Source organism: Zalophus californianus, chromosome 15 (assembly GCF_009762305.2).
Source record: "Zalophus californianus isolate mZalCal1 chromosome 15, mZalCal1.pri.v2, whole genome shotgun sequence".
NCBI lineage: Eukaryota > Metazoa > Chordata > Mammalia > Carnivora > Otariidae > Zalophus > Zalophus californianus.
In genome coordinates, this window is record NC_045609.1 from 13,821,404 (window position 1) to 13,848,923 (window position 27,520).

The following is a 27,520-nucleotide window of genomic DNA, read 5'->3' on the forward strand; positions in this document are numbered from 1 at the left end:
GCTCTCTGGAAAGTGACTAAAATGTTCACAATCAGACCTGCCCTTTACAGCGCGGGGCTCCGGGCAAACAGACCACATGTGACCCTGGGCAATGTGCCTCAGGCCCCCGGTAGTCACAGGGAAGCCTTCATTGGGGGGGAGGAAGGGCTGCCTCGGCTCCGTCTTCAGTGACTTTAAGGAATAGCAAGCCCCGAGGATCTGATTGTGCAGAGATGGCCACGTGGTCCCAGAGCTCCTGCTTTCTCCTATTTCAGTGTACTTACAAAATGCAGATAAAGCCACTGGGAAATAGAAGCTTGCAAACTGGAGAGAGGTGGGCGGAGAGAGGAAGGGAAGGAGAGCGAACTGATCTGGGAAATCAACAACTTGTCAACCTAATATACGGAGAAATACCGTAACCATTGGTCACAATATCAAGTTGTCAATGGTTAAACAGAATGCTAAGAAAGTACTAAGCTGTGCAAGGATATTACAAACCAAGCCACTAGGACCAATAGAGCTTCTGAGACAAGACCGCAGGTGACGAAGCAGCCATTACGTCATGCTGGAAACCTGCAGACTCTGCCTCCAGGCTCAGCGGTGAGCGCGGCTGAGCAGGGGGGTCTGGGTCTTGGACTTGTGAGCAAAGGTTCAACTCCTTGGGAGTCAGCTTGGGCAAATCTGCGCAACCTTTAGGAACATCTCATTCCTCAGTGATTTGTGACATTCACGAATACCCAGAGTAAGAGCTTCTCGCCCTCACCAGCCACCCCTGGTTGTTCCCTGAGGTCCCTTGGCTCCTGGGCATGAATTCAGTGGCCAGTACGGGGCAAGTGCTCCATAAGCGTTGGTTGATTGAATGAGTATGTGCTCTGTAAATATCCATTCATTGACTGGGTCCTTATGTGTAAAAAATCTAGCATTGAATCATAATTCTGCATCTTGCTCCATTAAACCCAAAACACAATGTCCACATTTCTGATTTAGGGGGGAAACTGTCATTTTAAGGGAACGTCCATGAATGTCCTAACCTTAAAAGTTAATAGTTCTGATATTAAAAGTAATACAGGCTCATTGTAGAAAAATCTTAAAAGACTTAAAAAATACTAATACCTAAAATACTTACAGAGGCAGAAACAATCAGCTGTAATCTCAAATCCTGCCACTTAGAGATAGTTAACATGTTGGTGTGTTTTTCCAATTTTTTTCTTTATATATACATGGACACATATACATATTTAAAATTATGAGTATATGGAATATATGATTGTGTATCTGCCCTTTTTTTGAGTGCTACAGAGTGGGCATTTTCCTTTATGAACAGCTATCTTTGGAAATAGGATTTTAAGATATCGACAAAGCATTCCATCATAATGGATTGAATCCAATTTTTTAAACTTTTTCCTTATTTTTGTACATTGAGCTTGTCTCTCAGTTTCTCAATATTACAGATAATGTTTCAGTTAAACATACATCTTCAAAATCATTCTACACACTTCTGATATTTTAAGACAAATATCTAGAGGCAGAATCACTAGGGCAAGGGATATAAGCATGTTGAACGGCTCTTGTTATATATTTCTTAAAATATAAAAAGTTTTAAAACTTTTTCTTAAAACATGTAAGGACTATCTAAAGAAAGTTATGGAGAGAAATGACAGGTTTGGGTTTTTGTTTTTTGGGGTTTTATGTTTTTGTTCTTGTTTTTTTAGTCCTATTGCCTCATTTCCTTTAGCCTGGGCCAGTCTAAGTATTTGTCATCTTTAGAGTTTAGAATTCCTCCTGCTTTCATGTTTTTCTCCTGCGTCTTGGGAGCACTCACTCTAGAGATTCCTCTATTATCAGTGGTCTGTGTTGCCTTGCCCACATTTGGTGGCCTGTGACCTAAGGTTCAAGGGCACTCTAATGTACCCTGCACTGAACCAGGAATTTCTTTGCAGGGAGTTGATTTCAAGGCTAGAACACACATTAAATCAAAGGCTTATTGTCTTAAAAAAAGAAGCAAATAAACTATACAAGAAATGCTGATTCCGTTGAATTCAAAATCCTCTGTTAATAGCTTCTTGACTCTGTATTTCTACACGCTCTTTCCAGCATTTTAGCTGATTTCAGGAATATCAAGAAACACTGTTAGCCACAGAAAAAGTTGTTGATTCCAAAGAACTCAACAATGGTCATTTTTGAATATGACGTTTGGTTTATGCAATGAAGTTAGGGGTAGTTCCACTTTTTCTTTTACATAATAAAAAATTGAGTTTGCTGTTTACATTTAAAAGGCAGCTAGGATTTCTAAGTGCATCATGAAGCTTCTGCTCTTTTTTCTAAAAATCTGCTTTTCAAGGAGCATGGCATATACTCATGTGAATCATAAATATACGCTTCCTCTCCTCTTTAGGCAAGTTGTATCTTAGTTATCATTATAATATACATATTTTCTTAAATGCTTGATACTTTTTCATGTTCTACTCCCCCCCTTTACCTTTTTTTTTAACTTTGTCTTCTATATTATACAAAACATAGTCTGAAAAATTTATGCCAAACAATTTAATATTATGTGCCAGTACAGTCACCAAATGTATTCTCATATTTCAGGAACTTAGGTATATAGACACTCCTGCTGATAGAATCATAGATTCCAAGGAAAAAGTGGAGTTAGCTGGGATCTTGGGATATTAGCCATAACTTACTCATTTGGGTAAAGAAATCACAGTCCAGGGAAGAGAAAAGGTTGATTACTGAATCTTTGGGTTAGTCATTTAATCAAGGATATGGAACAGGAAAAATAATACTCATAGTGACCGACTTCTTTATAGCCTTTTACAGTTTATTAAAAAAGCTCTCATTCAACATTAAAATGTACCTCAGTTCCGGGCTTTCAGCAAATGAAACCCCCACACATTCCATGTCTCTCCAGGAGCCCATGTGGCTGATTATATATCTGGTATTTATTTCATTTATTGATTGTTGCTGGTGATAGTACCTTTCACTTAGAGCCTCAAGAGGCATTTAAGATGAATTCATGCACAAAACAGAAGGCTATCATTTTGGATGGGCTGATTTTTAAATGGAGAGTAACACACCTTGCCCTAAAAGTTAAGAAAATAGGGGCGCCTGGGTGGCTTACTCAGTCAAGCATCTGGCTCTTGAGTTCAGCTCAGGTCATGATCTCAGGGTCCTGAGATCGAGCCCCGTGTAGGGTTCCATGCTCAGCAGGGAGTCTGCTCAGAATTCCCTCCCTCTGCTCCTCCCCCTGCTGGCATGCGCTCTCTCTCTCTCTCTCTCTCAAATATATAAATAAAATCTTTAAAAAAAAAAGTCAAGAAACTGAGGCCACATCTGAGCAGCAGAATCACAATATCAGTGGGATTTTCAGATTTTTTTTTTAAAAGGTATTACTGGTTACATCTGCCGCCTAGAACACCGGGGACCAAATCAGATCTGTGGGTTTCGCCAATGAAGGCATCCGATATGACGCCTTGGCCACTTACATTTTCACAGAAGAGGACCGTAAACATTTCTGTGATGTCAGAAAGTAATGCTAATCGCTCATCCGGAAAACACTGTCCCATGAATTCATTCATATTTTCCACGGTTACTGGCCACCTCTGGTTTTCAGGCACAGAACGAGGGATGCAGAGGAGAACAAGACACGCGTCCTGCCCTCAACATGTCCCTGGTCCAGTGGCACATCTGCGCAGCTGCATCTAGAGCAGCTATCTCGAATCCTGGGACAGCTGCACCTCCTCTGTGGAAGGTGGCATTGATCCTTATGACCACGTGGGACAGCTGTTGGGTGACCGTCTCCTCTGTGCAGTGGGTTTCACAGCAGCATGCCTTTCCTGATCTTCAGCAGGGTGTATCCGTGTCCTAGGGCCGCTATAACAAACGAGCACAACCTGGGGGGCTTAAAACAACAGGATTTTATTCCCACGGTTCCGGAGGCTAGAAGTTCACGATCAAAGTGTCAGCAGGGCCATGCTCTCTCTGAAGGCTCGAGGGGAGAATTTGTCCCGTGCCTTGCTCTTCCCTCCAGCTATTGCTAGCACTCCCTGGCATTTCTTTGGCTCGTAGACACATCGCTCCAATCTCCGTGTCTGGTGTCACGTGGTGTCCTCTCTGGGGTCTCTTCTCCTCTTCTGGTCAGGACGACAGTCAGGTTGGATTAAGCCCCGGCTAACCCCTGCTAACCGTCCCGTCTTCACTTGATTACATCTCCAGAGACCCTATGTCCAAATAAGGTCACATTCACAGTGACCCTGGACTGAGCAACCCCCAGGGTCACCTCCCAGGGATTAGGACCTCAGCGAATCTCTTTGAGGGATGCAATTCCATCCATCACACAGGGATCTGATACATCTATGCCCTCTTCCCAGCAGAGACAGTAAAACACACCAGTTAGCCCCCTTCGGATGGTGGGCCGCAGCTTCACGCGGCTGGGCTCAAGGATAAACCGGGAGCGCCCAGGTGCCCTGGGCTCCAGAGTGGGCCACGGACGGGTAAAATAATGTGCAGTGTGTTTTGGGGGCTAAGAAGACAGAGTAGGCTAAAGTAGACCTTCAAATGAGTGACATTTCACGTGTCCTCTCTTTCATCTTTATGTGTCGATAGCACATTATCCTTCATCCTAATGTCTTTTTCTCCTTGTTCCGGGGAAGCAGCAAAGAGAGGAAAGGTGCCGAGCTCCCGCTGCAAATTAGGTGCCATTCGGCACCCCCATTCATTTGGGCTACTCGCCGCTCGTTCTCTGCAACAGAGGTTGCAGCGACCGTCCCGACAGATCCTGTTGTGCTCCTCGTGACTGAGCCGGAATGGCCTACCTGTGCGTGCTTTTATTCGGGAAACCTGCACATCCGGTTTCCATTTCAATCATTTGTGTTGGGAGTGTTTCCCCCTAACAAACACACAGTTGTAAAGAGTCCCGTTTGGCCTGCAGCGCTGTTCCCACTGGCCTCCGTTGGAAGGTTGGCAAATAATCATCCAACTGGCGGAAGCCAAAATAGCCAGCCCTCTGGACTGCTCACCTTAATATTATGGAAGGCTTTGAATGCTCTAGATTAACTCCATAATCTGGTGTTAAGAACTACCAGGACTCGGAGTCAGGGAGGGGTAGTTCCCTAAAGAAAACTAGGATCCCAGTATCACAGGAAGAAATGGACGTTGAGCAGGAAAAAGCAGCAGATGTCCACTACGTTACACACACACACACACACAAGTAAATTGTTGTGAGATTCTGACCAAGAACTACAAAATCAACCTCAGCTTTTTTAAGTGACTTTAAAAGAGGTCAGCTTCCAGCTTCCTTCATAGATTTTCTGATTACCCCGCCACTAGTAACCAAGTCAGCAATAAATTCTTTGTTTCTCTTACAAATCAAAGTTGTCCAGGAACATTTCTTGTTAATCCCTATTTTAGAGTATTGCATAATTCCCGAATTCTTCTTTCAGGAATAAAGGTGGCAAACAGATACAGATAAAAACAAAACAAGCAAAATAAAACAAAAGGTTAGAGTGAAATTTTCTGTTTTTACATCATAGCTTTAGCAGGAAAATCCATTTGGCTGAGTTATTTTTGAACAGAGAGCAAAGAATGATCCAGGTGTAGAAAAGGAACTGGGGCGCCTGGGTGGCTCAGTCGGTTAAGCGTCTGCCTTCGGCTCAGGTCATGATCCCGGAGTCGGGCTCCCAGCTCCGCAGAGAGTCTGCTTCAACCTCTCCCTCTTCCCTGCCTCCCTGCTTGTGCGCTCTCTCTCTCTCTCTCTCTCTAAAATAAATAAATAAATAAATAAAATCTTAATAAAAAAGAAGAAGAAGAAGAAAGCAATCACTATTTATAATAGGGACAATGTTACCAAGAGAGAAAAGAGGATGGACAGTGGGAGATAGGTAACAGTTTCTGTCACAGGAAGCAAGTGACACTTTCTGTCACAAGGAGAGGCATTGCAGTGAAGGGCTAGTTAGCAAGTATTTATCACCTCCCAGTAATGAAATGGCATGCTCTACCCCAGATTTTGTTCTGCTATGATGCTTTCACCACAAATATCTCCAGGGGTTTTCAGCCCCCCAAAAAGTTCTTAAAAGTACTATCTTATAATAAAGCAAGTTAATTTTAATTTATTATTTTGTTTTCTTAATATTATGGGAAGCTTTGAATGGTGTTAAGAATTGACAGGAACTCCACCAGGTTAGGGTACACGGAGAAACAACAGAGGAACACAGGATTAACGACTTAACATTACCGCAAACCCAACTGTAGAATTCCTGGTTGTGAACTTTTATATTTAATGTATTCGTTTTGAGATATTATTTCTATGTTCCCAACTTCTCTTTCCATTGTATGTTTATTGATTTTTTTTTTAAATCTTGAGATTTGTTTAATTGACAAAATATACTACATTGCATGAGAGAAAGTTACTGGCTGGGTGGGTCCACATATGAGCTTGATGCTTACAATTATTTTATATAAATATCGCCCAAATAACCAATGTGTGGTGGCCATTTACGATAAGATTCTAGAAGGATTTAGTGGGTCTGATATAAGCGGAGAGCCCCGAAAAGATAGAATAGCAGGCTATTAAAAATACAAAGGGAGAGGGGTGCCTGGCTGGCTCACTCCATAGAGCATGCAACTCTTGATCTTGGGGTTGTACTTTCAAGCCCCATGTCGGGCCTGGAGATTACTTAAAAAAAAAAAAGAATATACATATATAAACGGAGATAGAAAACAAACATAATTATCACTGGGAAGAAAATGAGTAGATTTGAATATTTACAAATCAACCGAAAGCAGAGGTAATTTAACAAAGAGAGTGAGAGCACAGTTTTTGGATCATGTCAGGCCTTAAATTCTAATTTAGCTACTTCACAACTATGTAAACTTCACCAAGTCACTTAATGTCTCTGAGCCTCAGTTTCTCCAACCTGTAAAAGAGGGATGATAATATCAACCTCATAGGGATCAGTGTATATAAAGTGTCTAGCATATACAGTGCCTGGATCATAGTATAGTAAACATTTGAAACAACTGATAATAATCAGTGGGTTGGCACCACTAGCCCAGCCCTGGGCTTGATATCAGATGCAGTTGGGTGATAGAAAAGGTAGATTGTCTATAAAGATTATTGCTTTCACAAGACTCAGGCAAATAGCACCCATGACATTGTCGAGACATCCCACACCACAAGCATCAGTGAGGGCTAAATTCTGGGACACTACACAGGTACCCTGAGGGTACAGAGGAAGGAGACCGGTGATCATGGGTAAACCCGGGGCTACATACATGGGGACCTGACCTGAGCTTTGAAAGCTATATAGGGTCAGAATAGGTAGGAAGGGGACATTTAAGGTGACCATGCCCAGGACGGATCAGTCCCCCCAGACTACCAAGTAAATGAGTGAATGAATGAATCTAGAGCTAAACAAAAGACAGAGACGGCAAACATGGGAGAGTGAGGGGAGTCTTTAACTGTCATCTTTGGTGGGTGTTCATGAGCAGAGAGACATGTTGGTCAGAACATAGAGATCCACCTAGGCAGGGCCTTAAAAACTGGTAAGGAGTTTGGGTTGAAGTAGTGGAATTATGGAGCAGAGCGGGAGAAAATGATGCAAAGAGCACTAAGATCAGTTCAAGGATGGTTAGGAATTGCGCTGTGGGAGCAAGTCAGACAATGCATGTTGGAACGCGAGTGGGAAGGATGAGAGGCAAGGAAAGCAGAGCTGAGGAATGGACAGCGCGACTCGGATAGGAACAGCGGCGAGCATGGGACCGAAGGGCCGGCCAGATAAGGGAGGGAGAGAGGACCTGAGCTGAAGTTTGGCTCAGAATGACTACAAAATTAGTAGTAATTCTAATAGACAGACGGGCGAGCAGAGAGCGAGAGCCGAAGAGCAGGGGAAGGTGAGCTCAGGGATGTGTTTGCTGGTTTTGAGCCAGGGATGAGGTACGCAAGTGGAAAATACCCCATGGGCAGTGAGAAGTTCAAATTTAGAATCTGACACAAAGATAGAGGGGGAGAGAGATTTGGAATTCATTAGTAGAGAGACAGTGAACAAAAGTAATGCAAGAGATGAGGTCTCTGGGGGATCAAGATAAATAGAAAGAAACTAGAATACCAAAGACTAAGTCTCAGGCAATGTATAAATTAAAAATATGAAAGTATTCCAGGAATTCTTCATATGAACACAGGAACCTAAAAAGGTCAGTGGTCATTACCAGGGCCGCATTATAACTTTTGTGGTTCCCAGAAATGCTGTGGGCATTTTTGCCTTGGTGGGCCCCTTCCTCCATTAAAAACCATGCCCTACAACTGCAGTGGTGTAAAGACAAATATAATCAAGACTGAATTCATTAATATGTATTCACTATTGTTATACTATTTTCTCCCTTCTGATTTTAAAAGAAATTAAAATTAAAACATTTCTGGGCGCCTGGGTGGCTCAGTCGGTTGAGCATCTGCATTTGGCTAAGGTCATGATCTGGGGTCCTGGGATCAAGCCCCACATCAAGCTCCCTGCTCAGTGGGGGAGTTTGCTTCTCCCTTTCCCTCTGCACCTACCCCCCCACCCCCCCACCCCCGCTCATGCTCGCTCTCTCTCTCGAATAAATAAACAAAATCTTTTTAAAAATTAAAACATTTTCAAATGTTTTAAAAATTAAAACTTTTCCCTAAAAGTATCATTGGCCCTGCTATGCCTAATGGTGTGAATAATCCAAAATAATGGGTAATTTTTAAAAACCCCATGTACAGTTGACTTCAGTGTGTGTGTGTGTGTGTGTGTGTGTGTGTGTGTGTGAAAGTATGCACGCATGTGTAGGTGTGTGCATGTAAGGGGAAATCTGCCTTTTTTTAGAAAATATTATAAGCTAATATATTAAGTAACTTTGATCCTCACAGGTACATAAGCTTTGTTCAGTTGAAATGGCCCTGAATTGAGATGTGTGGCAGAAGGGATTCAGGGTGAGATTGAACCAATGGTTATGGTACTTTACTGTGTATAAGAAAGGAATTTTGTTTTTATTTTTATTTCTTATTTTATTTTTTTTAAGATTTTATTTTTATGTAATCTTTACACCCAACGTGGGGCTCAAACCCACAACCCTGAGATCAAGAGTCGCATACTCTACCGCCTGAGCCAGCCAGGCGCCCCAGGAATTTGATTTTTAAAATGCATATTCTTGGTTCTGCCTCTGGGAGAATATGATTCCCTTGCTAGAATGCATCTTGTACATCCCCAAAGGAGTTGTTTTCAGAATAATTGTGTGTGATTTTGATGTTTCAGGGGCTTAATTCCTACATTTCGCGGAAAAAGGAGTAACAATATACCCTCCACCAAAAACTGGAAACCTGAAGCAGAGGAAGTTTAACTATAAAGAATTTCGGGTCTCAAGTGAAGAAAAAGATGGACGAGAAGTCAGACGGCCTTCCAGGATTTCCTTCATTTAGCAGAGATTCCAGGGAGAGCAGCAAGGACCCAAATATCAAGAAAACAACACAAGGGGACAGAGACTGAGGAAGTTCTTCAACATCGCAGTTCAAGGCAGGGCCCCAAACGTTTAATGAGTATCTACTACGTGCCAAGCACTGAGGACTTTGTAGCCTGGAGTAAAGCAAGGGGCAGTAGAACACACACCTTAAGAACTTCTGAAGTCCTTGCCTTCTTTAAGTTCAGTAGGCACAGGATGTTACTTTAAGAGCCAAAGTGAGAAAAAAAATGGAAGGAGTGATGGCAGAAGTGGCCGATGACTCAGGAAGGATTAGAGATAAGAGTCTCTTAGAGATGGTCACAATGAGGTCATTGGCAGCTTTGGTGATAACTACTTCCTGGAGTGGTGGGTGTGGAGGGATGCGAAGTAGCAGGGCTTGTTCCTAAAGTAAGATCCTCAAGGCTGGCCACGGGAGGTAGAAGAACTGGTTGGTTTTAGAAAAAAAATGTCTGCTTCAGTCTTGTCCGGAAATACCTAACATAACGAAAGCCACAGGGTGAATCAAGGGCCTGTCATGTGCCTTACACCGCTCAAGGCATGTGGTATGTCATTTCACCCTTCTATCAACCCCTGCAGCAAGTGCTGCTTTTATACCCATTTCACAGGTAAGGAAATGGAGGCACAGCAAGTTTAAGTAACTTGCCCAGGCTCACACAGCTGGTAAAAGTGGAAGAACTGGAATAAAACCCTGGCTCTTTGCCTCCAGGCCCTGCACTCTTAACCACTGGGTGATACTTACCCATACTGCGTGGTCTCTGGACATATTAGTAAATCTCACATTTACGGTTGACCTTTGAACAACGTGGGTTTGAACTGCGAGTGTCCACTTACATGCGGATTATTAGTCCAGAAATAAAAGACAGTACCATAAATGTATTTTCTCTTATGGTTTATTTAATAACGTTTTCTTCTCTCTAGTTTTTTGTTTTTTTTTTAAGATTTATTTATTTATTTGAGAAAGAGAGAGCGCGCAGAGGAGGGGCAGAGTGAAAGAATCCCAAGCAGACTCCCTGCTAAGCTCGGAGCCTGATGTGGGGCTCGATCCCACGACCCTGAGATTACCACCCGAGTCGAAACCAAGAGTTGGACACTCAACCGACTGAGCCACCCAGGTGCCCCATTTCTCTAGTTTACTTTATTGTAAGGATACAGCATATAATACACATAACATACAAAATACGGGTTAATCGACTGTGCGTGTTATTAGTAAGACCTCCGGTCAACAGTAAGCTATTAGTAGTTAAGTTTGGGGGGAATCAAAAGTTACATGTGGATTTTCGACTGGAGGGGGATCGGCGCCCCTCACCCCTGCATTATTCAAGGGTCAACTGTATGTCAACTTAGAGAGGAAATGAAGCACAGAAAAGGGGTTTGCCTGTGTTTACTGGGGCTGCAGAGGCAGAAGTGGTGCCTGTCACAGAGCATGAGTTACGCTCCCAGGACTTCAACCCCAGAGAGTCTGCAGACAGGGATTTGGTGCTCCTCGTACCGTGTGACATAGCGCCAGGCAGCCAAGGGGGAACGGGGCCCCCATTAACAAGAACACACATTTAGTTACCCCCAGCCAGCCCATATCTATCTCTGCATTTCTGGTGCCCTACAAAGAGAAAAGCTTTACTTGAGAAGAAGTGACTTTGTTTCCTCTCTCTGAACATCTAGAAAATTCTGGGGCTTCAAAGCCCTTTCTCCATTAGGCCCAAGTAGTCTTAGGCACACAGTCCCCAACCCCCTTGGCCAGATGGATGGAAAGCTCACTGTGAACCTGACATTTTTAAAAATATTTTAGTAATATATAATAATCATATAACAATATAGTAATATATACGTATACACACAAACACTTTTTGCTTTGGGTTCCTAAGAGGGAAAATACAATCTAAGCATAAAGGGCTATAATTTGCTGCTTCTTTTATCAAAAGTTAATGACATTGCTTCATCAGTATAGAGTGTGTGTAAGTGATCCACTGGCCTTTCTCTTTCCAGTAGTGAAAAAACATGCCTTGGAAATGTGTATATATGGACAAAGGGAAAACTAGAAGGATAATTGTCATAATGATTGGGTAATAAAGTCAGGCCCCGAGTTTTGTGACTCCAATAATTGCCGCTTCTACAACTGCCTCTCTTAAGGAGAATGGTGGTGGAAAAACCATCAGGGACACAGGAAGGGAGACAGTATTATCTGTTGAAGAAAAGTAATAGTGTCAGCTATAACTACATTACTGATAAAAAGAGGTACACATGTCTACCTCCCCAATACATTCTGTGCATATCTTTAAAAAGGATATGTTGCTTTCATTTTTAAAAACCTAATACTACTTCAGCGTTCTAGGGGAACTTACTATTTTTTTTTTTACAACCCTACGGTAAATTATGGACTTTATAAAGTGTTTTTTTATATATATAATTCTGAATAATCAACTCCTAATTTATGTCTTTTCTAAGGGATACAGCATTCCATGTAGAATGTTCTTAAAGCTCAGTAACAGACACAAATGGTTATTAGCGATAAGAGAAGATTATTATGGAGAATTCACATGGAAAAATCAAATCTTCCTTTCCATTATTTTGGAAATGACGTTGGGCAGGGAGGGACTGACATAAAACCTCAAGGCTGTGCCTGTATCTGGAGAAGCCATCTTGGCATGGTGTCCTCGTCAGAAACTCACACTGCCTGGCTTTGCTCACTGAGCAGCTCGAAAGTGCTCTGAGTTCACACGGGGGTAAGAAGAGAATTGACCATGGTCATTTTCCCTCCTGACCTGTTATAAAACAAACGGACTGGAGTGATTTGCAAACTTTGTTTTCTTTCAGGATGACACAGTGAGCTCCCATCTTGAGTGCTCTATCAGGGTGGGGGTGGGGGGAGCAGGCAGGGGGTCCTGGCCTTGGGGGTAGGATGTGGTGCAATGCTGTTCTTCATTGGGCACCATCCCGAGGGGCGCCTGAGGATGCAGTGCTGGCTGTGATCCAGGTAAATTGGAGGCAGTCCTAGAAGTAAGAATATCCATCATGCTTAGTAAGATCTTGGGTTGTAACGGTTGCCTTGAGCCTCCAGACATTTTTTATAAAAGCTCTCGGTCATGAAGCCCTCTTTCCGCCTCTGCTGCCATATGTTTTTCCAGCTGGACCTCCACCAGTCTTCCGCTCTCCAGAAAGTTCTCATTCATTCAGCCCAAGGGTACCTCGTTGGCTTTTCTGAGGGCTGCTGGAAGTTTCAGCAGGAGTCCTGGCCACGTGGAGAATCAAGCTCCCTGAGCTTGTAGATGAAGGTCTCAGACTGGGAGTCTGTGCCTTCAGACGCTGTGCTTTTCTGACTCAGTTTAAATGTGGAGAAATGTAAATATACACATTTAAATATGTGAAACTGCATCAGAAAAAAAATCTTATTAGCATGCATTTTCTGTGATTCAGACTTCCTCACCAAATCCAGCAGCAGGGAACTTTAAGAACGGGTTTTTGCTCACAGACTGGGATCCACCCACTTACTCTGAGGAACCAGTGGCCTCCGAACCTTGTTTTCCATTGTTCATCTTCTATTCACCTGGGGCACCAGGGATGTTTCAGCTTTTCCAGATGGTGGTTTTCAGATCAGTCGACACAATGGTCGGAGTCACAACTCTTTGACACACTTTGGAGTTCTTGCTTATGGGCCAAGGCTCACCCTTCCAAATTCTAAGCAAATAGTTTGCTCTTTGTGATTCAGACTTGGTTGTTGCCCTGTTGGTCATTTTTCCTTTGCGTGAATTTAGAATTCAGTTCTTCATCCTCAAAAGCCTAAGTGAAAAGGAAACTGTTCACACATTCTCCGTGGCAAATTCTCCTTGGAAAACCCTCATAAGGAATTGGGCTGTCCTTGTAAAGATCTTACTTTACTGATATATTTGTGTTTGATTTATAATCAAAACTGAGTCCACTTGCAGATTTTAATCATGCCCTCATTACTCACTGGTAAGTGTTTGACTACACTTTGCCCCCTGCTCCCCGCCCCCACTCCTAACTCAATGCCCCTCCTCCACCCTCCTGGTTTCAGCCTGCCCCCCCATGTGCTGCCACCATGTACGGCCAAATCTTTTCTCATCACCTTCCCACTATGAAATCTGCAGGGGCAAAAATAATACCTATGATAATGTAAAGAGGCCTTGGAACAACTCGAATTAGCAGTACAAAATCCAAAATCTTGACAAGTATTAGTTTGGGTAGACCAATTATATTCAGGGATAGCTGTGAGATTGTGCAATCTGAAACGGTAAAGTATTTTTTTTTAAAGTAGGCAACCAAAAGCAAGATTATGAGGAAATCACACCAATTTTCACTTTCTTTCTAGCTTGTTGGTTTCACTAAATGCTTAAAGGAGAATATAATCACAATATTTCCAAAGTGATTGTGTAACTGCTCAGAAGCTTGACGATGTACCTCCCAACACTCACGATAATACGAGTGGCATATATCTGGTAGGTTACCCATTAAACGAGTGTGACAGATCGTATTTCTGGTTAATTGTTAGTTCCTTATGACCTTAGACTTTGCCTGTGTATTTAATAACACCATCTGCTGTCTCGGGAAGCAATACCACCTTTTTACGTGAGGATTACTGTTCTTACTTCGTAAACAACAGTGCTCAATTGGAGGTGTTGAAACTCTACCATAGAATTATTTAACTTATACTACCTCTGGAAAGCTTGAAGAAAGAAACTGATTTTCTTCCCTAGGCTGGCTTTATTGGCGTCACCTAAAATATCATAATTTATATACCATAATAAAAGCATAAAAATGACTTCCAAGTTGTATTCTTGGTCTGCAAGTTGAAATGTTTTAAAAGACCTCTGACTGTTATGTCTGTCCTGTTTGGCTTCTTCCAGACTAGTTTCTCATAGTGTATAAATCTCTGGGAAATTTCCCAATAAAACAGACAATTAAGAACTAATTCCCACAAAGTGAAATGAAATGAGACTTTTTTTTTAACCATCACTCAAGATTACACCTCTCCATTTGGGGGCATGTTGAGAATCCTGCTGGAGTTCGAGAAATATCAAAACATCTACTAACGTGTCTTCTATAACAAGGCAAATGTTGACGGGGTTTTAAGTGGGCTACCTTTGTTCGGGATCGACAGATAGAAGCACCTGTGAAATGAATTCCTGATGGTTCGGAGGCCAGGAGGGGGGAGTATTTACTTTTAATTTAATTAGGTTCATGCTGTACTGGACTGTAGTGTCATTCTCCAACCCAGGAATCACAGCTTCCTAGAAAACAGAGGCTCTATGGAGTGGGAGAACTGGTTTCCACCTAACTGGTATCTCCTGCACAAGGGGGCAGTTGCACTTTTCTGAGTCGGGAGAGACTCCATTCACCAGTTCCTTCGTTTATCTGTCCGCTAACCCATTCCCAGCCTTGATCCCAAAAGGAGCCGAGGTAAATAGAAATTGCTATTTGATTTTACTAGGGAAATGACAGCTCCTTAAAGGTGAAAACTTTTTCACAGCAAGTGTAATTTTTCATTCCTTAACACGGTGACACTACTAAGAAGTAGAAACGAGCATAGGAGGATAAAGCACTCTAGGTCATGTGTACCCGATTTGGAACTGACATTTGTGACAAACTGTGACAAGGCTCATAGGATTGACTGTGATAAGCCCAGCACTCACACGACCCATAACTTGATGCTAAAATATGGCCGCTTCACAGGGTATGAGGTTTCAGGGGTTTTTTTTGGGGGGGGGTTAATTACGGGGAACTGGAAAGGTTGGCCTGAACACCCACCACATGAAAATAATCAAGAGGTCGTCTGCCAACAGAAAACAACTTCAAAAGTATGGAATGTAGAATTCTGAGCCTAAACCACTTGACAGCATCCCAAAAAGGCATGTCCTGACATGTTTTCAGTATAAGAGGGCTTCAGCATTCCAGGCTTTTTAAAAGAATGTCTCCTGTTACAGCTAAAAGGGGCTGGTTCTCCTTTTCCACACTCTGAATTCATGGAATCTAGAAGTCTGATTCTGGGACACTCATTTTCAAATATATTGAGTAATTTATATATGAAAAGCAAGGAATATGGCTCTTTTTTGGTTTTGGAAAAAGAGTTGAAATGAAACATCCACATATAAGTGCTTCCCACCAACACCGTTTTTGAAATATACAGAATTTAAGAAATTTCATTAGGTTTTTTTCATAATCAGACCCAAATAAATGAAACACAGGTTATGAATGCAATATTTGACCTAGTTAACAAATTTCAAAATATCAGGATTCCTAGAACTTATCTCCCCTAACATCCTTTATAAATTCAGTATATAGCCAGCAGAGAAGCTGCACAGCTATTAAGCTGAGGAATCTTGGGTGAGAATACAAAAAAAATCCTCAAGCCAAGTTTCCACATCCTGCTGATCTATCCGTGTATGGAAGTTTTTTGTTTTTCTCAACTGACGTCCTCTTGAGTAATCTGAAGGAGCTGTCAATAGGATATTGAATCTTCACCCATTTTATATGAAGTATATACGTATACACATAATCTTTGCCCATATATATTAAGATATACAAGTATATTTAAAATAAAATAAGGCGGTCTCTTGTGGAAAGAAATATTTCCCGTAAGTCTTGAGACGCTTTAATTGGGCATATGAATGCTGATATAGATGCTTTTGCCCTGGCTAACTTAAACTAAGTACAGACCGTGGCTTAGGCACTCCTAGCCCGGGATCGGAGCCCAAACCAAGCAGACATAATGTTCTCAGATGATGTGATGATCTGGTAGCCACTTAACCTCACAACTTTATTTAGATGGCACAATGCCCCAAAATATTGGGCAGACACTCACTGGTCATTTCTCTGCATTGTTTCGTGATGCCACGTGTGTCAGAAGACTGTCAGGCTTGGGTTTGTCAAATTCCCCTGTATTCCCGTGAAATCGCGCACCATGGAAAGGGTCTGAGTAGAAATGGTATCGAGTTCAGCATCTCCTCTCCCAGTAGAGAAAAATGCCGGGCCCAGGGTGTCCAAGTGACCTGTCTCAGGTGATCTGCCAGGTGTGTGAACAGAACCTAAGGTTCCTCGGCCACTTCCTGTGCAACTATTTACGTGTACGTAAAAAAAGAACCTGGGAAGAAAACAGAAATAGGAGGTAGCCCACCAGTGGGCTAAAGAAAGAACTGCAGTCTGGGAAACATGGATTCTAGCCGTTGTTTACCTGCATGTTTTCTTGGAAGGCAAAGTCTTCATTGCCTTGGTGCCCCAATAAATTGATAAAGGGAGCAGACAGGACATCTTAGTCATGGTAAAGAAGAATGAATTGATCTGTTAATGCAAATATAAGTAGATCGGTAGGTAGTGGGATAAAAGCAATCTGAAAAATGTTCAAAATCTAGCAATCTCTGAAATGCTAAGAGATAGCCCCTAGGAAGTTCGCCATGTGTGTAGTTCCCAGGCAAGTTTCAGACCGGTTTCCTCACTTAGGAATTTGCTGGAAGGGCTGACAAAGTGGGCCAACAAGTCCATCAAAGTTCATCCTACTTGCATTTTTGCTGTCTGTGACCAGCTTTTTAGTAAACACACTATATTTAGGCAGTCATATTAGGAAATCTTTTTCTCTCTGTCTACCAGTGGTCTTTTGTTAGGGCACAAACTCAGGCTGTCTGTTCACAGACAGCTGTACTTGGTTTTCTTCTTCCCTGTGTCAACTCAGTTCTGAGTGTGAATCTTAATTGTCTAGGTGGTTTTGCACTCCCCTTGGCAAAGAGGCATTGCCATGTGGGCACAGGAGCGAATGTGCTAATGCATATGCACACTCACTCCAATTAATAAATGACAGTCCACGATGAGTCTTTTAAATTTTTCTTCCATTTTTCCTTCCACAGGGAGCCCTCTGTCTCCTCTGTACATAAAACTGACCACACACACAAAAAAATGGAGAAATAATTTTACTGTTAAACATTTAGATCTTTGGGTATTATTAGACTATCACCTATACACATAAAATAATTGTTTTAAATGACAGTACTACTTTTTTTTTTTTTTTTTCCTGTTCTATCCTTTGTTGTGGAGAAGCTGTTGGGTTCGCCCTTAGTGCTTCTTCGGAAAGAACTGTTCTATAAGTAGGTATAATTTAGCGTGGTCTGTGGAGGGGTAAGTTTGGGGTCTTCCTACATCGCCATCTTCGACTGGAACTCCTTCTTCTACTTCTTCTTCTTCTTTTTTTTTGGTTTTTTGTTTCTAAACACATTAGACTAGAGCAAGTAAGCCACCAGAACAGATTATTGAAACCCAATTGATAAAGGCCAAATTTTCCCGCTGACTGGCATTCTTTTGCAAAATATCTTTTCAGCTTGTCAGGAGAAAGTCAGTCTAACTCATATTGGCTCACTTCTTTTTCATAAGAAATACAACGACAATGAAAGCCTATTTGGAATAAGTTATGATCATTTTGCTTCCTATAGGTCCTTTATAATCATGAAATGCTATGGAATATCTGACTTCACGTTATTGTTTTTTCTTTTCAGGGCCCCCTAGCCCCTTGTGTTTATTTGTCTGAGTGCAAAGTAGCCAGGACCGGAATCCTATAACAGGAATAAAACGATTTCATGAGATTTTTCCATTTTGTTCTTAAGGAAGCACATCATAAGGAGCTGGAGGTGCAGTATTCCAATTTGGTGACTGCCCAAACCATATCCTCACCCAACTGAATCCCAGAATGGAAGTCTTTTATCCTACCACCAACGTCGATTTTGATCTAAGGTTCATAAAGCCCGTCATAAAATAGCTTGCCATTTAAGGAGTCCCATACCAGGCACGGCGTGGTGGCAACTGTCTCTCATCCCTACCATATCCCTCTATCTGTTGTGATTCTTGGCTGTTCTTTGCATTGCATGTCCTGTGAACTATCCTAGAATTGCTTTTTTTCCTATAAATACAGAGATTGGCACATCTTAACATTCTTTTTGTTAACACTCACAAATGTTAACACTCTCCTGCTAGGTTTCTACACTGTGCTTACATGATTTTTTTAAAAACTCAAAATGCAAGTAGAATCTTCTAGACTGTATCATTAGACAACAGGACTTGATTTCAGTTCTGACACTCACCTTTAATGCTACTGTAGGCAAATCACTTAATCTTTCAATACCTTAGGTTTCTATTTCTGAAAAAGGATGACAAGATAATAGAATTTATGGTTGAACTATCTTTTTTGTAGGTCCATATGAAAGGTATAATAAACACAAGGCAATCATATTATCCTTAACCTTTTAGAATTGTAACATCTTCCATTTTTTCAGTCCCCTTACTACTGAATGTGTATGCAGGAAAGTCAAATTTTAAGTAGGTAAGCTAATGAAAGAAAATTTACCATCTTAATATTTTCAAACATTATCCTTGAAGTTAGTTCACCCCTTTTGTCAGCATCTTCCTCGTGATATCTTTTAAAGGATTTTGGTGAGTGTCTTAAATATCCATTAAACCCACATTCAGACCTTTTTCCAGAAAAGTACATTTCATCATGCTCTTTCCAAAAAGTCAATAGGAGGGTTCTGGCAGCAAATGGCTGTTGAATCCCTTCCAGTTCTCCTACAAATTTCCTTGCAGACTGAGCGAGTGTGTGACCTCAATCTCTCCTTTGTCTGTATTTTTCACTTAGCTCTTTAAATTCTGACACAGTAAGTAGTTAGCCTACATCAAGACCCCAATTTTTACTCTGAATGGGGACCTATACATATGTTTACACATAGGCTGGTGACTAACAGCTTCTGTGTATAATATGTGGGTGATTAAGAGCTCCTGTGATTTTATTTGGCCTGATTCTTAGACCCTCCACAGAGAGTTTATCTCCTCCACATGCAAAAGTCTCTTTAATATCTGAATGCATTCTGTGCACAGGGGAGGCAGGCTACAGGGAGAGGTCAAACAGAGGGAAAGTATTTCTAAAAAAGTGTATTTGCAATTTGAAAACCAGTAGAACTGTCTCATAAAATACTATTACTTAGAAGAAAGGCTCTCCTATCTACTACAGAAGGTTCATTTGTGTCATGACTCTCCATAGTATGTATAGACGTATTCATATAAACAGATCTGTTCAGGTACATATTTATAATTTTTTTTTAAGTAGAAAAGCCCTGAGTAGCACATGCACTCTTCTGATCTTATGGCCGTTTTGCCCAAGTACAAGGAGCTGAGGTTGTTATCCACAGAAATCCCAATGACACGCGGCTGCCTTTTTTTTTTTTCCTCCTCCAAATATGCCAGGGTCAGAGTTTAAGAAGCTCTAGTATGGTTGCAACATCATGCTATTAATAGAAACTGCACTCTAAAGAATGAAGGCTGTGATTCCACATGTGAATATAGGGTGAAGTGCATGAACTCAGCAGTCTCTAGGAATACCACCTCGTGGACAGCACACACGTTGCAACCCTCCCCCGGCTGTTTGTCCTCAGGGCAGAGTTCCCTCAGGGTCCTCTGGAAGGAACAACTTTTTTTTTTTTTTTACACTGCCCCGTGGACTGTCAGTACAGGGCTGTGGTATGTTAACAAGAGCATCTCCACTGGAGTAAGCTCCGGGGACCAGATTCAGATTTTAGATGTTTAAACGCTCACGTGGTGGAGGGCCATGTAAATCGCAGTGTGGGGGAGGGCAGATTTCTTCCACCCATTGAGCTATTTCTTAGAACTGCTCCCTTTGGCTTAACATCCGATCACTTCCCTTATTCCTGCCTTTTGATGGTATCATACAGAACAGTCTTCCTTTTGCTCCTTAACTGTGATTTTTATTTAAAAAATAAATCTTAGAAATTAGAGCAGGAAAGGACTAATCTAATCTCAGCAGAAGTGTTCCCCATAGAACATTTCCTTTAGTTCATAAGACAAATTGCAGCATTTCAGCGTGCTGGTTAAAAGCCAGCCTCAACCCACTGTCCCACCAACACTTCATGCAGCATCCACATGCCTGTCCACATATGAATGTGTAGGAGCACCCTGCAGCCAACCTGGTAACCTTGACTCTGAATGGCAAAGATTATCATAATGCTCTTCTGAAAGGACCTGCAGCCTTAAGCAAGAGGGCAGAGTCTACGTGACTAAAACATACCAACTTCCTCTTTCATAAGTCATCACATGATGAACTACAATTACAATTCCTGCCTTGTCTCTGCGAATTGCAGACGCATTGCCTCACCCTAGAAACCCTGCTTCTGTGTGTGGAGGAGGCGGGTGTAGCTGCTGCAGCAGCCGCTTTGGAAGAGATCCAACTCCAGTCTGTGCCGGGAGGGAGGGCGGAGGGTGGAAGATGAAAACAAAGCTATGTTTACTTAGCATAGATCGATAAAGCTGCTTCAGAGCTACATGAAAGGCCAGGCAGCATGAAAGACTTTTGATACAATATAAGGAATTGCTGCCCCGGATCCAGGGCCAGCCTTAACCCCCTTGATCCCGGAGCCTTTTATGGCAAGAGAGACCAGAACTCAAATAGCCTTTCCATTCTCCAGCAGGCATTTCATTAGGGAAGTTACAACAACTCGGTTTCGACATTAAACTCCTAGTGTAAAATAAAAAGGAAATGTCCTTCATTTGGAGAAGAAAAGCTCCGTTCTACAAAAATCCTTACTTAGTCCCTCTCAAGGCAGAATTTGTAGCTCACTATTTCTATTTTGGGATCAAACGGCAGGCTTTCCTTCAGGGTATTACAGTACCAGCTTGCAGGTAAATGAGTATAATTAGGCCAGGCCTCTAACACAGGGTTGCTGTTGTTGTTGTAGTTGTTTTTAATGTTCCAGTCACTGCCTAGTGGGGGCCATCTCTTGGGGGTGTTCAGATGGCTAGTCTCTCTGCAGCACACAGACTGGACCTCGTCCACTTTGGGCAGTGGCCCAGGGAGAGAAGTCACATGCTACAAGGAGTGGCACAGGGTCTCCATGGAGAGTGACCAGAGGAGCAGGTCCTGAAAGAGGTTCCAGACAGCAGGTACCAGGAGTGACCAAGCCCACTGGCACCAGGGGCTCCATGGAAGGATCTGGGCAGGCCCAATTCTCCCAGCTAGAAGAGAGTGAGGCAGGATTGCAATTGCAAGCAAGATCCCGGAACAGATGGGGAGACCTTTATGGCAAGCACACCTTCTCTGGAAACCCCCAAGAGAAGACATGCAGGGCTGGCCTGTAAAAACATTTAGGTCTGGCATTACGTTTTCTGTGCCACTTTCGAACAGGTTTCTTCATGTGCTTTAGGCAGCTCCCTCCACTGTATCGCTAAGGGTGTTTTTCCTCTTCCTTGTGGTTAATCCTTTGAAGCAACCTGGCATTTTCAATAGCAACAACTAGAGAGAAACGTCAGCAGGATTTTTTCTCTCTCCACCTACCAATCCAGTTGTAGGAAAGATAATATAATTAGTACCCTGTTCTTCCCACACTTAACCAGCCCATTCCAGTCTCAGGGAGCGATGTGGGCCTGTTTTCCAACAAAAGAAGCTCCAAAGGGCCGCCCTTACAGACTTGAAGTGTCTAAGTCCCAACTGAGAGTGACTAAGCCCGCGTCTATTAGTCAGTAAGACTAACGACCAGCCAAAAGTGATTTACCATAACACACACCAGCTCCTCCTCCCGATAGAAGTGTGAAACTCGAGTGCTCACTTCAGTCTGGGCACAGTCTGCGGCTGCCAACCGTGGCAGAGCGCGGCGGGCCGAGCAGGCTCTGCGGCCGCACCCCGCCTTCGCTGCAGGCGGGTTTGCACACACCAGGGGCTACACCCGGCCTGGGCCGCGCGGTCGGTCCCGCCTCACTACGGCGCCGGGGACTTCCGCCGATGGCCCGGCCCCGCGCAACAGCTGCCTGCGGGGTCCGCGGGCCGGCCAGCCAGGCACCCCCCACGGCCTGCGCGGACCCCTGCGCTCGCGCCCCGCGCCACCTCCAGTCCAAGGTTGGGCCCGGGGGCGGGGCCTAGAGGCCCACTGTCGGCGGAGGGGGCGGAGCCTGCGCGGTGACGCGACCGCGCTGGCCGTAGACCCCGGATCCCTGGAATGTGCATTCGTTCAATGAGGCCGCCAGTGCCAGCGGCGCCGAGTCACGTCCGCGCGGAGCGTGCGCACTCGGCGGCGGCGGCGGCGGCGGCGGCGGCGGCGCACGCGGGCCCGCGGCTCTGCGCCCACGTCACGCGCCCGCCGCGCGGTCCTACATAAGGCGGCTGGGTCCGCCGGTGCCGCGAGGATCTCCCGGTCGGGAGGGAGGGTGGGCGGGGCTGAGAGGAAGTCTCGGGGTTTGCGAGGGGTACGGCGCTCCCGCTCCCCTCCGGGAGGGTTCCGCCGAACGGCTTGTGGACGTGGTCCCTGGCTTGGGAACAGACTCCTCTCTGTTAGTAAAACTTAAGGGCACCGCCGGCGCGTGTGTCCTTCCCAGGCAAATGCGAGTGTGAAAGCACTTAGTGGAGTTCAAATGTAACTCCTTAAAAAAACAAAACTGTGAACCACGCTAGATTTAAAATCCCCATCCTCAAGAGACTGACAGAACCAAGTCACAAAGTGGCCTTGCTTTTCAAAACACGAGCATTAGCACGATTTGTCTCAAACGTTCTGGAGGGGAGGAATGGTGACCGAGTAGTGGAGGCAGCCGAGCGGCTGGAGGGAAGCAAACCACGCTTCCACCGCCTTCGCATCAGGGACACCGGTCGCAGAGCGGACAGGCGGCGCTGCCCCGCGGGCGGGCGCCGCGGAGCCGGCTCTCCCGGCAGCGCTCGTTCCCTCTCAGCGCGCAGGGGGGAGGGGAAGGCCGCGAGCGCGGGGGAGGGCGGGCGCGCGCGCGAGGGGAGGGGGCCCGCGCAGGCGCCGTGCGAGGCTGTCGAAGAATCAAGTCTGTAGAAGTGGAGCGGCCGCGGCGGCAGCAGCAGCAGCGACGGCGGCGGCGGAGCTGAGGCGGGCTGGGCGCTGACGCGGGCGCTGGAGAGCGGCGACGCCAGGAGCTGTGAGAGAGCAGCGGAGCGACCAGGGGCTCGCGCCGCGCCCGTGCTCCACGCCGTCCGGCCGCTGCCGCCGCCTCGGCGCGGCATGCCCCGCCGCTCGGGCTGAGCCTGCCCCGGCGGCCGCCCCCCGCCCCCCGCCCCCCCCGACCTCCCCGCCCCCCGCCCCGCACTCCGCGCCGGCCGCCGCCGCGACCTGCTGCGCTCCCCCGCGCCCGCGCGGCCCGTCTTCGCCCCGGTCTGGAGGCCGGCCGCGGCCCCAGCCGAGCTCCCGCCGCCGCCGCCGCCGCCGCCGCCGCCAGCGCCGCGCCCGCCGCGCCGCGCCGCCCCGCCGCCCGCCCGAGCCCGCGCCGGCCGGGGGGACGTGCTGCCGCGGCTGCAGCCCCTCGCCCCGCGCCCGCCGCCCCTCGTGCCCCGGGGGCGCTGCGCGGGCGCCGAGCCTTCGCGGGCTTTGCCGCCGCCGCCGCCGCCTCTGCGGCCGCCGCCGCCGCTGGTGGGGGAGACGCGGGGTTGGGGGGGGAGGAGGGCGCGCGTGGTGCCGGCGGGGAGCGGCGGCGCCCCCTCCTCCTCCTCCTCCTCCTCCACCTCCAGCGCCGCGGGCTCCTCGGACATGGCCGCGGCGGTGGCGGTGGCGGCCGCGTCCCGGCGGCAGTCGTGCTACCTGTGTGACTTGCCCCGCATGCCCTGGGCCATGATCTGGGACTTCACCGAGCCCGTGTGCCGCGGCTGCGTCAACTACGAGGGCGCCGACCGCGTCGAGTTCGTCATCGAGACGGCGCGGCAGCTCAAGCGGGCGCACGGCTGCTTCCCGGAGGGCCGCTCCCCGCCGGGCGCCGCGGCCCCCGCCGCCGCCAAGCCGCCGCCGCTCTCGGCCAAGGACATCCTCCTGCAGCAGCAGCAGTTGGGCCACGGCGGCCCCGAGGCGACCCCGCGCGCCCCGCAGGCCCTGGAGCGCTACCCCCTGGCGGCCGCCGCGGAGCGGCCCCCGCGCCTCGGCTCCGACTTTGGCGGTAGCCGCCCGGCTACAGGCCTGGCCCAGCCGCCGACGCCGCAGCCGCCGCCCGTAAACGGCATCCTGGTGCCCAACGGCTTCTCCAAGCTGGAGGAGCCCCCGGAGCTGAACCGCCAGAGCCCGAACCCGCGGCGCGGGCACGCCGTGCCGCCCACGCTGGTGCCGCTCATGAACGGCTCGGCCACGCCGCTGCCCGCCGCGCTCGGCCTCAGCGGCCGCGCCGCCGCCTCGCTGGCCGCCGTGTCCGGGGCCGCGGCCGCCGGCCTGGGCTCGGCGCAGCCCGCCGAACTGAGCTCGCACAAGCGGCCGGCGTCCGTGTCTAGCAGCGCGGCCGTGGAGCACGAGCAGCGCGAGGCGGCGGCCAAGGAGAAGCAGCCGCCGCCGCCCTCGCATCGCGGCGCGCCCGACAGCTTGGCCGCCGCGGCCGGGGCCACCGAGCTGGGCGCCGAGGGCGCGAGCAAAGGCCGCGGGCCCGGAGAGCAGGACTGGGTCAACAGGCCCAAGACCGTGCGAGACACGCTGCTGGCGCTGCACCAGCACGGCCACTCGGGGCCCTTCGAGAGCAAGTTTAAGAAGGAGCCGGCCCTGACTGCAGGCAGGTTGTTGGGTTTCGAGGCCAACGGGGCCAACGGGTCTAAAGCAGGTAGGGGCGGCTGTGGAGTGAGGGGACCTAGGGGAGAGAGGGGGACGCAGAGCAGAGGAGGGGGTGTTCTTCCCATTCACCGGTTCTACCCCAGCCCAGAAACAACAAACCCCCAACTTCCTGATCTGCCCGAGGCGGAACCAGTGCTTAGTGGCAACGTGTTCATGTGCTGAAGCAGCATAACAGAGATGAGTCAGACTGGGCTGATAGGCACTGACACAGGGTTTTCCTTTCCCAGCACATTCTTGGGTGGAAGCATGAGGGCACCGGCCACCTTTTAACCTGTTGGGGGACATTAGCAATCGTATGCACAGTTCAACCTGGGTACGTGCATGCACGTGTAAAAACAGGCCGCTACGTACCTGCTCTGTTCTGTGGCCTTTTAAAATCCTGCCCCAGAGCCCCGTAAGTCTTAAAAGTCTTGTGAGTTGCATGTGCACTTGAAACTCGAGAGATTTTTCTATAAAAGCTTTGAGAAAATAGAAATTCTTTAGTGAGTCTTGTTTGGTGTTAGTAAAAGACATGTCGTTTTCCGTGCACATCCATTTATTTTGTTTTGTTTTGTTTTTTCCCTTTTCTTTTCCCACCCCCCGCCAGTTGCAAGAACAGCAAGGAAAAGAAAGCCTTCTCCAGAACCAGAAGGTGAAGTCGGGCCCCCTAAGATCAATGGAGAGGCACAGCCATGGCTGTCCACACCCACAGAAGGGCTCAAGATCCCCATTACTCCTACATCCTCTTTTGTGTCTCCACCGCCACCCACTGCCTCACCTCATTCCAACCGGACCACACCGCCTGAAGCGGCTCAGAACGGCCAGTCGCCCATGGCAGCCCTGATCTTAGTAGCAGACAATGCAGGGGGCAGTCATGCCTCGAAAGATGCCAACCAGGTTCACTCCACTACCAGGAGGAATAGCAGCAGTCCACCCTCTCCGTCCTCTATGAACCAAAGAAGGCTAGGCCCCAGAGAGGTGGGGGGCCAGGGGGCAGGCAGCACAGGAGGACTGGAGCCAGTGCATCCTGCCAGCCTCCCAGACTCTTCTCTGGCAGCCAGTGCCCCTCTGTGCTGCACCCTCTGCCACGAGCGGCTGGAGGACACCCACTTTGTGCAGTGCCCGTCTGTCCCTTCGCACAAGTTCTGCTTCCCTTGCTCCAGACAAAGCATCAAACAGCAGGGAGCTAGTGGAGAGGTCTATTGTCCCAGTGGGGAAAAATGCCCTCTTGTGGGCTCCAATGTCCCCTGGGCCTTTATGCAAGGGGAAATTGCAACCATCCTTGCTGGAGATGTGAAAGTGAAAAAAGAGAGAGACTCGTGACTTTCCGGTTTCAGAAAAACCCAATGAATTACCCTTAACTAAAACTGCTTGAATTGTGTATATATCTCCATATATATATATATATATATATATATATATATATATATATATATATACACACACACACACACTCACACACACATATATATATATATATATATCCAAGACAAGGGAAATGTAGACTTCATAAACATGGCTGTATAATTTTGATTTTTTTGAATACATTGTGTTTCTATATTTTTTTTTTTTGACGACAAAAGGTATGTACTTATAAAGGCATTCTCTTCTTTTGTTAATGTTATTAGCATATCTTTGTGCTTTATTATCCTGGTGACAGTTACCGTTCAATGTAGGCTGTGACTTGCGCTGCTTTTTTAGAGCACTTGGCAAATCCGAAATGCTTCTAGCTGTATTTGTATGCACTTATTTTAAAAAGAAAAAAAAAAGCCAAATACATTTTCTGACATTGTAAGATTGCCTTACTGTCTGTTATTCCTTATTGCTGGCCCCTCTCTCAGGCTGGAGGCCAGTTGGTGGAGAAGGAAAGGGAATGAGCGAAGGGGGCACTGTTGTGAAATGGGCGGCATGCCACTGAGAAATGTCACCAAGTTTACCCCAAAACATTGTCCTCTCAGAGTAGTAGGAAAGTAGATTTTGAATCTTTCTCTGTTTTGTTCTTAAATTTCAGTTGTTGGGATATTGATGACTGCCTGAGAGTTGCTGCTGAGAGATTTTCAGGACTGTGTGGTTTTGGGGGCGGGTGGGGGGGGGATTTTTTTTTTTTTAAAGGCAAAGTTGACCACTGTTCACTGCCCACGTGATCAGTTGTAAGATTACAATGCTGCATGCTAGTTGGTTACATAATACACAATTCAGTGACTGAAGGCGGTGATAATGGATGGTGGTGTATACAAGATGGCACTGCTATCTTTTGAACGGAGCCTGGCTCTGCAGCGCCACTTCATCTTTTTAAACACCCTAGAGCTCTGTTTGTTGTTGGTGGTGTCGTTTCCTTTGAAAAGAGTCGCAAGAGAAGTTACAGTTCAGGTGAACTTGGAGATTGTGGGATTGGTTTCGTTTCTGTTTTGTGTTTTGTTTTGTTTTATCATTTTACCTGTAGTGCTATTGCTGTTGGTACTATCACCTACACCCTGTTTCTAGTGAGTGCTAAA

At 46.2% G+C, this 27,520-nt stretch overlaps 1 protein-coding gene and 1 long non-coding RNA gene across 3 annotated transcripts in view; one reads left to right on the plus strand and one right to left on the minus strand.

The window, feature by feature from the left end:
- LOC113922820 overlaps positions 1-27,520 on the minus strand; it is a 43,727-nt gene that overhangs the window by 7,469 nt on the left and 8,738 nt on the right. The gene's annotated exons all lie outside the window — the stretch shown is intronic.
- IRF2BP2 (interferon regulatory factor 2 binding protein 2) lies at positions 23,851-26,826 on the plus strand. Of its 2 annotated transcripts, none has more exons than XM_027595128.2 (2): positions 23,851-25,035; positions 25,633-26,826. In XM_027595128.2, the coding sequence occupies exons 1-2, from the start codon at positions 23,991-23,993 to the stop codon at positions 26,346-26,348; spliced, it is 1,761 nt and encodes a 586-aa protein (XP_027450929.1). In that variant the 5' UTR covers positions 23,851-23,990; the 3' UTR covers positions 26,349-26,826. The 2 variants fall into 2 exon arrangements, with proteins under 2 accessions (XP_027450929.1, XP_027450938.1); XM_027595137.2 differs by having other exon boundaries at positions 23,851-24,987.